The sequence below is a fragment of the Rhinolophus ferrumequinum genome, chromosome 22, assembly GCF_004115265.2.
Source record: "Rhinolophus ferrumequinum isolate MPI-CBG mRhiFer1 chromosome 22, mRhiFer1_v1.p, whole genome shotgun sequence".
Taxonomy (NCBI): Eukaryota; Metazoa; Chordata; class Mammalia; order Chiroptera; family Rhinolophidae; genus Rhinolophus; species Rhinolophus ferrumequinum.
In genome coordinates this window covers 27,969,002-27,979,411 of record NC_046305.1, presented here as the reverse complement: position 1 = coordinate 27,979,411, position 10,410 = coordinate 27,969,002, and the positions used below count along the sequence as shown (strand labels likewise).

General features: G+C 37.0%; 1 protein-coding gene across 2 annotated transcripts in view; it reads right to left on the bottom strand.

Moving 5' to 3' along the window:
* Positions 1-276: 276 nt before the first annotated feature.
* SLAMF1 (signaling lymphocytic activation molecule family member 1) overlaps positions 277-10,410 on the bottom strand; it is a 56,118-nt gene continuing 45,984 nt past the window's right edge. Inside the window, exons 7-9 of one of the 2 annotated variants that reach the window (XM_033093508.1) lie at positions 9,706-9,801; positions 3,147-3,239; positions 277-1,633 (exon numbers count right to left, since the gene is read on the bottom strand). In XM_033093508.1, coding sequence (XP_032949399.1) covers positions 1,583-1,633; positions 3,147-3,239; positions 9,706-9,801 — 240 coding nt within the window. In that variant the 3' untranslated portion in view covers positions 277-1,582. The remainder of the gene's footprint in view (positions 1,634-3,146; positions 3,240-9,705; positions 9,802-10,410) is intronic. The other variant, XM_033093509.1, reaches the window with a different exon arrangement.

The window sequence follows — 10,410 nt, the reverse complement described above, 5'->3', positions numbered from 1 at the left end:
GCAGACGGTGCAAGAGCAATATTGAGTTTCAAGTCCAGTGAGGTAAGGAGAGAATGATGGAGTCCAGATCTAGTACTAGGAGGACAACGGCTAGGCAACTAGTCACTAGCATCATCAATACTTGGGCTGGTTTTCTGAGTTGGACTGTGGTCCTAGCCACAACCTAAGTCTCCACTTTTTCCTGCTCATTTTTAAAGCATAGTTTTACAGAACCTTCTAGGAGTTATTTGAACCAACGAATATCTTTTCAGTAGATTCCTTTTCTATATTTTTAAAAAAAATCCACATCAGTTTCTGTTGATTGCAACTAAGAACACTATCACTGAAATTGGTTCCAAGAAATGCACTAAGTAACAGAACTAAAATGTGAATTGATGGAACAGAGATAGTACAAGGCAATAAGGACCTCAGAGTTTTGAGTTGAAAAGTTGGTGACCCTTGTTATACAGTTGTAAGATAGTTGCTGATTTCTTAAAGTGTTCACTAAGGTCATACAAGAACGTATCGGAAAGAACAGCTTAAATTGAAGAGGGCCTGTCTAAAAGCAGAGAACAGGAAGAAAATAGGACTATGAAAAGAGGCTCTTTCTGTCTGCAGCCTGCAATTTAAGTTATTAAGCATTCAATTATTGAAGCTGATGGGCTAAAATATGTTAATTTCCTACTACAGGTTAAATTTAGTGTAAGGAGAGGTATGCAGGGATTAGGAAGTGCCTGGTAGATGATGCAATGCCATGAATATAAAATGGATTCAGAATCGGGTTGAAGAGTCTTAGCTGAGGCTCCAGGTTTGTTATTCAACAGAGTAAACAGAGAACTAGGATTTAAAAATCATTTTGGGAAGTGAAAAAATCACCCTGGAATAAGTTCTGATTATCCCAAATTCCTTTGTAACAGCATCACCAAACACTTGCCACTTTTCTTTAAATCTGAATGCCATTTACACAGAACTATACTTTTAAGAATATTAGATGATTTTCATTTCATTATTTAAAGCTCAGAGACCTCAAAGTCATATTTTCAGTTTATTGACTCTTTAGCTTCTTTTATAGAATAATCTAGAGTGTTTTACATAAAAGAAGGAATTCATCTTTCGTTGTCCATCCAGAGAGAGAAACTGAGGCACAGAGCCTTGATCAGGTCTGCATAGCGATCAGGTTCAGCTCCCAGAACCAAGTACAGGCAGTCAAAATATAAACTGTTCCAGACTTTGTGGCTGGTGGTCAGCTGTCTGAAATAGGTGCTCGATGTCCTGGCTTTTTGCCTTTGGCTTTTATTATCCAGTCCTGGCGAAGAGCAAGACACCTGAAAGTCTGGACTCACTGGACCCACATTATCCATTTGATCTGCTACACCAGAGGAATGGAAAACTCTCTTCTGGGCCTGTGCTCTGCAGAGTAGACTAAATGCTTGGGAAGCCTCACTTCCTTGTCCATTTCACTGGTCAATGGGGAAGCAACATCACCAAGGAGTTGATCCAATGTGTAGAGTATCATTGGGAACTTGAGACCTGGGGCCGAGTTCAGTGTTTATTTTGGCTCCTCCATGTTCCTTCCGAAAGTCCCATCACTGGGTCTATGGTGTCAGCTCTCTGGAAGTGTTATGCTGGCATAGACTGTGATGGAGCTTGGTTCCTGTGGGCAAAACAGAAGAAATCTGAGTGGAGAAACCAGCAGTAGCTTCACAGGAACAAATGGAAACAGCATTGCTTAGGAAAAACAGAGGGTCTTAAAAAATCATGTAATATAGAGACTTGCTAAGGGTCTGTCACAGTTGGGCATTGCTGGAGGCAGCACTGAGGTCCTCAGACTACCTGCCCTGCCTGCAATATGGGCTATAGCTCCCTTCCAAGCATACATATGACATCAGGGAGACTGGGAGACCTGTCCCAGCAATCTGAGGATGAGAACTCAGTGCTTTCTTCCTTCCCTTGACTTACAAGCAAAACCATTTGTTTTACTCTTAGGCATGGGAGCACAGTTTGGAAAAGTTAAGAATTCTAAATTCCTGAGCTTTAAAAAGAGTTAGTGAGGGGTGCAAAGGGAGAAGGAAGAAATGGTTCAGGCAAGAGAGAAAGTGGGAGAGAAGATGAGGAATGTAGGCAAAGACCTCTTATAGAGAGAGGAGATTCAAAAGTCTGAGGAAGAGACAGAAATGGGGGAATTTAGGAGGTTTTGCTGTAAAATGTGAAATACACTATTTTTCTTCCCCAACAAAACTTCATTAAAAATCTACATTACTTTTTAAAAAAACTTTTGAAATCAGATTTGTGTTTTTACTTCCCCCTTGGATAGAACAATGTTCTGAGAATAGACCTCAAGATAAAGACAGGGCACCCTACCAGGCATTTCTGGGTGTGTGTACCATAGGAACTTTGAAGAAGGGTAAATGTAGGCATTTGTGTGGCCTCTTAATCCCCAACTGTCTCCTAAAATGCTTTATTGAATAGCGACTGAAGCCAAGATTTCAGCCCAGGATTTATTTCTGTCCGTTTAGTAAAAGGAACGATTCCTGCTAAGGAAATTTAATTCATGCCAATCTTGCAATGGGATAGAATAGATGAGGTTCATTCTTAGCTACACATCACATTCTCTTCTAAGCTTCATACCTATGCAGAACTCAACTCCTAAATATTCTGATTAAATAGGGTTGGGTGGAGCCTAGACACAAGCAGTTTTACAAAGCTCCCCTACTGATTCTGCTACTCAACTGGACTTGAGAACTCCTGGACTTAAAATGCCATTCCAAAACTTAAATGTGCATCAGGATCACATTGGGGGAGGGGGAGATTTTTTTTTTCTTTTAATATGTAGATACCTGTTTACTTGCCATGGACATTCTGATTGAACAGAATCCTAGGTGGAAGGTCCCAAAAATCTTTATTTTTAACAAATATACCAGCTGATTCTGATGTGGTCTTTGGACAATTCTCAGAAAAACACTAGTAAACAGAGGGAGCTGTGACTCCATGTGAACAGCCATGAGGGGTTGCTCAGAAGCCCTGCAGCCATGGCCACAAATGCTCCTTGCTACCTGCTTGCTAAGGTCTGCCTTTTCCATTTCAGGACTCTGTTTCATTTCAGCTCTAACCAGGTCCCACCCTCTCCCCTTCTCCAACTATTCCTTCTCCACAGAGAGATGCCTTACCTGAACAGGCTCTGGGACAGGCTCTGCGGCAGCAACATATATGGTGGTGCAGGGGTCCTGACCTGGCAGGGGATCAGGTTTCTTCTGAACAGACTACAAAGGAAGCAAAGAAAACAGGAAATTAGCTGAGCAGAGAGTTATTTCCCATCCAACTCTCCCCATGGAGAAGCACAGAATCAAGAAGCTTTGAGTTAGAAATCTCCATAGAACTATTTGGTCCAGCTTCTTCCAAGGTGGAAATTCTCCCTCAGATTCCCTGGAACTCCTTGACTCCCCAAGTGACATCTTGGAGCTCACAACCTCATGAGTCAGCTAATTCGTCATTAGCGCTTCTTAGATTCTTAAAAGTCTTCCTCACAGTGAACTAAAATTGGTGTGGCTCTTACTGGGGAACCTGAATAGAAGGTCATCTTCATAGTACTTGAATCTTGCTCATATCACTCACTACATGCCGAGTTCTTTCCATCCCCACACTCTTCTCGTTACTTCTCTTTCCTACCCAACCATTGAACTCAATAATAACCACGCATGTAAGTGTGTTAAAGTTTACAAAGTCCTTCAGATGTCTTCTCATTTGTTTTACAACCACTCTATATGTTAAATACTTTTGCCACTCACATTTTATAGATGAACAAGCTAAAACCCAGAAAGACTTAGTACTTTCCTAATATATACACAATGCAAGAAGTATAAAAGCCAGGAGTCTCACCAAGATCTTTTAACTTACAGTTTATGCTCTTTCCATCACACCATTTTTCTTCGGCTGTTTCAATTTATAATGACCTCTCCCTTACCTAAATTCCTCAGGTATTTAAAGTCTTAATTCACACACTATGGCACTTACCTATTTACACATTTTTTCTCCAAACAGACTATCAATCCCTTGATAAGTAGCCTAAATTTCTTTGCAGTCCCCACAAAACAGTGCTGGGCACATAAAAAACCTTCAGGTGATGTCACTTGGAATGAATTAAAATCCACAATATCAGGATGAAGTCAGTGTGGGGGTAAATTGAGACCACATCCCTGTAAGATGGAGAGGACATAATTTGTGCCAGAGAAATCATCCTTTCAACATACTTTGGGGGCGCTGGTGTATGGTAATACTACTCTCCAGTTTTTCTGGATTTAGAGCAAGACTTGAAACTGAAGCACATAGGTTTTAATGAGAGAGAATTTAGAATCTTGTCATCTGATGGAAGAGGTAAGGAATTGGAAACGTTTACTGGAGGAAAGACGTTTCCAGATAGGACATGATCTTTCTCTTCATATGAACTGATGAATTGCCATAGAGAAATTAGATTTGTTCTATATAATCCTTCAGGTTTAAACCAAGGTTGGAATTTTAGGGGAATTTTCTGGTTCAATATAATAAAGATTTTTCTAAAAGTAAAATGTGTTCAAATGTGGGATGAATTGCTTTGGGAGGCAGTGAATTCCCCATTACTGAAAGTGCTTGGGATAGATCAGGGCTTCTCATACTTTAAGATGCATGTGAATTAACTGGGGATCTTGTTAGGATGTTGGTTCTTTTTCAGAAGATCTGAGGGGGAGCCTGAGGTTCTACATTTCTAATAAGGACCTGGGTGATACTGCTGCTGCTTGGTCACAGACTATATTTTAGTAAAAAGGACCAAAACAACACTTTGGAAATATTGTTATAGAAGATGATTCCAGCAGTAATTGCCTGGTTCAAATAGATGACTTTCAAAATCCCATACAACTTGTAGATACTACATTTTGGAGAAATTAAATTTTTTTTTAAATTAAAGTTTATTGGAGTGACAATTGTTGGTAAAGTTTCATAGATTTCAGGTATACAATTCTGTATTACATCATCTATATATCACATTGTGTGTTCACCACCCAGAGTCAGTTCTCCTTCCACAATCGACAAAATAAAGAGGCAACCAACTGAATGGGAGAAGATTTTTAGAAACAGTGCCCCCGCTAAGGGGCTAATAACCAAAATATACAAGGAACTCATACAACTCAACAACAAAAAACCAAAAAAAACCCAATTGAAAAATGGGCAGAGATCTTGAAGAGACATTTCTTCAAAGAGGACATGCAAATGGCTAATAGACATATGAAAAAATGCTCAACGTCACTAATCATCAGAGAAATGCAAATAAAAACCACAATGAGATATCACCTCACCCCAGTCAGAATGGCTATCATCAACAAGACAAATAGTAACAAGTGTTGGAGAGGCTGTGGAGAAAAAGGAACCTCATACACTGTTGATGGGAATGAAGATTGGAGCAGCCACTATGGAAGGCAGTGTGGAGGCTCCTCAAAAAATTACGAGTCGAATTACCATATGACCCCACTATCCCTCTCCTGGCTATCTACCCCAAAAATCTGAAAACATTTTTCCATAAAGACAGCTGTGCTCCAATGTTCATTGCAGTTTTGTTTACGGTGGCCAATACATGGAAACAACCAAAATGTCCTTCGAAAGATGAATGGATGAAGAAGTTGTGGTATATATACACAATGGAATACTATTCTGCTATAAGAAAAAATGAAATAGGACCATTTGTGACAACATGGATGGATCTTGAGATTATAATGCTAAGCGAAATTTTAAATTTATGGAAGAATTACTTGCAATAATGAGATGAATGAGGAGAACTTGAAACTAATTTAGAGACTTTCATTGACAGAAGCAACCACTGCCTGTCTTCCTGTCTGGGAGGATTTTAATATGACCTATGTTAGAGGCATGGGCGAAAAGGTAAATAACTTATGCTCTTAACATTTAATTTAAAAGTTTTAGAAAGAAGAAAAAGTATAAAGGAAATCTTCCATAGTCCTATCACTTCAACACAACATGGTTAACATGTTGTTAGATTTTCCTTTAGGAATTTTTATCTAGGCATAGAGAATTATTTTAAACATAACTGTAATAATTTAGTACATTTTTGTATTTTGGTGTCTTCAGTTAGGGCACAATTCCAGGATGCATAATTTGCAAGAAACTCCAGGGGCCTTATTCTCATATATTCTTTGTGAATGCTATCCCCTCAGATTGTGCAAGGTATAATAGTAGCCCTGATAAGACCTATAAGAGTCCCTAACAGAGAGCAAACATTTGGTAAATAATTTTTCCATACTATTACAGTCTTTATAATGGTATTGTATAGCCATTAAAAATGAGAACAAATGAAATGTTAATTTTTAAGTAATTGTCCATTTAAATAATTGTCCATCACAGTCTTTGTATGATATCATATAGGCATTGTAAATAGGAATAAAGAAAATTGTAAGGTTGTGGGTAAGTCTAAATGTATATTGAAAACAATAATAATTATATCTCATGTGTTTAAAATATATATATATATTTAAATAATGACCAAAAGGCACATAAATCAGGAGATGAAGATAAAGGTAGAGTTAAAGTATTGTCCAGGAAGAGAATAAGCATTAGACTTTGATAAATCAAGGATGCATTTCATAATTTCTAGGGTAACCAATAAGAGAATAGAAAAAAATCGTTTAATTACTCATCTAAAAGAAAGGAAAATGAGATATGAAGTATGTAATTTAAGTCTTAACCCTGGCTCTGAGAGCTTCACCTGTGAATTCTGTCAACTACTTAAGGGTAAAAATAACATAAATTCTTCCCCAACACTTTCAGAGAATGACAAAAAGTAAACGCACCCTGTAGTGGGTTGAATTGTTGTCCCCAAAAGATAGGTCCACGCAGAATCTCAAAATGTAACCTTATTTGGAATAGGGTCTTTGTAGATGTAGCCATGTTAATAATTTCAAAAAGAGGTCATGCTGGATTAAGGTGGGTCTTAAATCCAGTGAGAAGTGTCCCTATAAGAGACAGAAAAGGAGAAGACACAGAGACACACAGAGAGGAAAGTTATGTGAACATGGAGGCAGAAATTCGAGCTATGTAGCTACAAGCCAACAAATGTCAGAGAGCACTGGAGGCACCAGAAACTGGAAGAAACAAGACAGATGTCCCCTAGAGCCTCAGAAGGAGCATTGCCCTAGTGGCACATTCATGTTGGACTTCATGCCTTCAGAATTGTAAGAGAGTAAATTTTTGTTGTTTTAAATTACCAAGTTTGTAGTAATTTGTTATAGTAGCACTAGGAAACCAACTTATTTTGTGAGGTTAGCATAATCTTGATGTCAAAACCTCACAAGGGCATTACAGGAAAGAAAAATTACAGGCCATTTTCACTTAGAAACAGAAACAGAAAAAAATTGTTAGCAAATAAAATCCAGCAATATTTTAAAAAGACCAGACTGAATTGCTTCTACTCCAAGAATGCAAGGTTGGGGTAATCTTTGCAAATCAGTGTAGTTCAGTAGATAAATTAAAAAGATAAATTTTAAAAAATCATGAGATAATGTGAATTGAAAATGAAGATATAAAACTAATTTTTTACAGATGATACAATTGTGTACAGAGACAATCCTAAATGATCTATAGATAAATGACTGGAGTTTACAAATGAGTTTAGAAATGTTTCAAATATAAGGTTAATATATATAAATTAATTTTATTTCTATATATCAATAATAAACAGAAACTAAAAAATTTAAGGTAACATTGCTGATAGTATCCCAAAATATCAAATGCTCAAATGCAAAGTAATAAATTCTGAAGGATGTATAAGTCCTCATACGTAGAAAACTATAAAACATCACTTAGAGGAATTAAAGAAGATCTAAATAAAGGAAAGGATATATCATTTGTGAATTGAAAGACTCAATACCATAAATATGTATGGTCCCTTCAAATTGATCAGTGTAGTTCTAATTTGAATTCCAGCAGGATTCTTAGGTGGAACTTGACAAACTGAGTTGAAAATATATATGAAAATACAAAAGACCAAAAATGGCCAAGAAGAAGAATACTTGAACACTTGAAGAAGAACAAAAACAAGTGAGAAAACTCATTTTACCAGATATCAAACTTATAATAAATCTGTAACCACAGATTGTAAAGACAGTATAGTACTTGTGCAAGTATAAACAAGTAGACCAATGGAACAGAATAGAGAATCTCAAAATATATCCACACATATGTGGACCCTTGATTTATGATGAAGGAGGCACTGCAGTGGGCAAGGGTAATCTTTTCAATAAATGGTCAATAGGCTATCCGTCTGGAAAAAAATGAAACTTGACCAATCTCACACCATATTCCCAAATCATTTTAAGGTACATCAGAGATATAAATGACAAAGATAAACCATGCACCTTTAAGATGGTAGAATATCTTCATTATCTAGAAATAGAGAAAGATTTCTCAAACAGGATACAAAAAGTGCTATCTAAAAAGGAAGAAATTACCAAATCTACACTAAAAAAAGAGAAATTGTCCTTATCAAAAGGTATCTCTGAGAAAATGCAAAAGCAAGCCACAGAATGAAGGTATTTGCTAACATAGAACTGCCAAAAAGCTAAAAAATATTTAAGAGCTTATACGAAGCCATGAAAAAAAGGGTGAAATGCAAAGGAAAATGGGCAAGTGATTCAGTCACTTTAAGAAAGAGGACATTTACATGGCCAATAAACATACGGAAAATTGTTCAACTTCCTTAATAATTAGGAGAATTCAAAATAAAACCTTAAAAGCTATATCCAACAAAATGACAAAATTTAAAAGACTAATAATACCAAGTTTTGATTAAAATGTGTAGCAACTAAAAACTTTTATATATAGTTGGTAGAAAAGTAAATTGGTATACCAACTTTGAAAAACAGTTTGGCTTTCTCTAGTCAATTTGAGGATATGCATACTCTACAATTTAGTAATCCTACTTCTAGGTATACATCCAACAAAAATATGTGCTTGTATCTACCAAGAGACATACATTTGAATGTTCATAGTGCAATTTTCATAATAGCTTCAAATTGGAAATAACCCAAATGTCCATCAATAGTCAACTGGATAAATAAATTCTAGTATATTTATACACTGACATTCTATAAAGCAATGAAAATGAATGTATTCTATCTAAGCTCAAAGACATGTATGAGTCTCATGAAGGTAATCTTAAGGAAAAGAAATCAGATATAAGAGGAAAAATACGGTAGAATTCCATTTTTATAAAGTCAAGGAAAAAGAAAAAAATAAATTATATTTTTAGAAATCAGGATGGGGTATTTTAGGGTAGGAGAGAGAGGATAGTAATTGGGAGGAGCCCAAGGAGGTCTTCTGAGGGTTGCTGACAATATTTTGTTCCTTGATCTGAGTGGTAGTTTTATGGTATTAGAAGACAATACTACAAGATTTAATTTCTCCTCAAATAGATCTGTAGATTCAATGCAATCCTAATAGGATTTTTTTCCCTTTTGCAATACTTGAGAAGTTGATTCTAAAATATATATAATACGAGGGGACAAGAATAGCAAATACTCTTGAAGAAAAACAAGGTGGGAAGACTTACTTTACTAGATATCAAGATGCAGTAATTCATTGAGCTGAAACATACATTGTGCACTTTTAGTATATATGGCATACTTTACAGTAAAAAGAAGGATGCTTACAACATGAGTTAGAGTAGTAGGTTAGGCACCTACCTACCACGGTAAATGCAAGGGTGGAGGTTGCTCTTGGGACTCTAAATGGAGCTTGGGTCTCAGTGGTGGACATGGCTTGTGTAATAAACCCTTCAGGCCACTAGAGGACAACAGAAATAAGAGCTTTGTCCAAGAGTTCATTTCCGGTTATCAGAAATGCATTTATTGTCATCTGATGCAATTTTCCAAGGTGCCAATCAAAGCTTTCTTTGCCTTCTCATCCTTTACTCCAGAATTTGCTTTCTCTACACCCTGATGGTCAGATTCTGGCCTATACATCACATAGATTGTCTTCATGTCTGAAAAACTGTATCTTCATAGCTAACCATAATCCTTTTATCCTCCCTCTTCTAACATCTGCTCCTCAACTTCATCATGACTCTAGTGTTTCCATGCCTCTTCTATCTCAGTCCAACTATTACTCCATTACAGTTTTGCTTTCTTTCATCTCCAGGCTGCGTATCATCTTCCATCACTTCATCTAGAGTCTCTAGGCAGAGTCCTAAAGATCCTCCTTCCTGGTCTCTTTGGCACTTTGCAGACACCTGAACTTGGCTCAAACCAACACAGCACACCATAGCCTTTCTACACCTTTCCCTCTCTCCTCAAGCCCACACCCCTTTTCTCTAGAGGAAAGAGTTTGATGACATGGAACTGCAGATGCTAGAATGCCAGAGCTGGAAGGAGTCACATATCATATCTTTCTGGT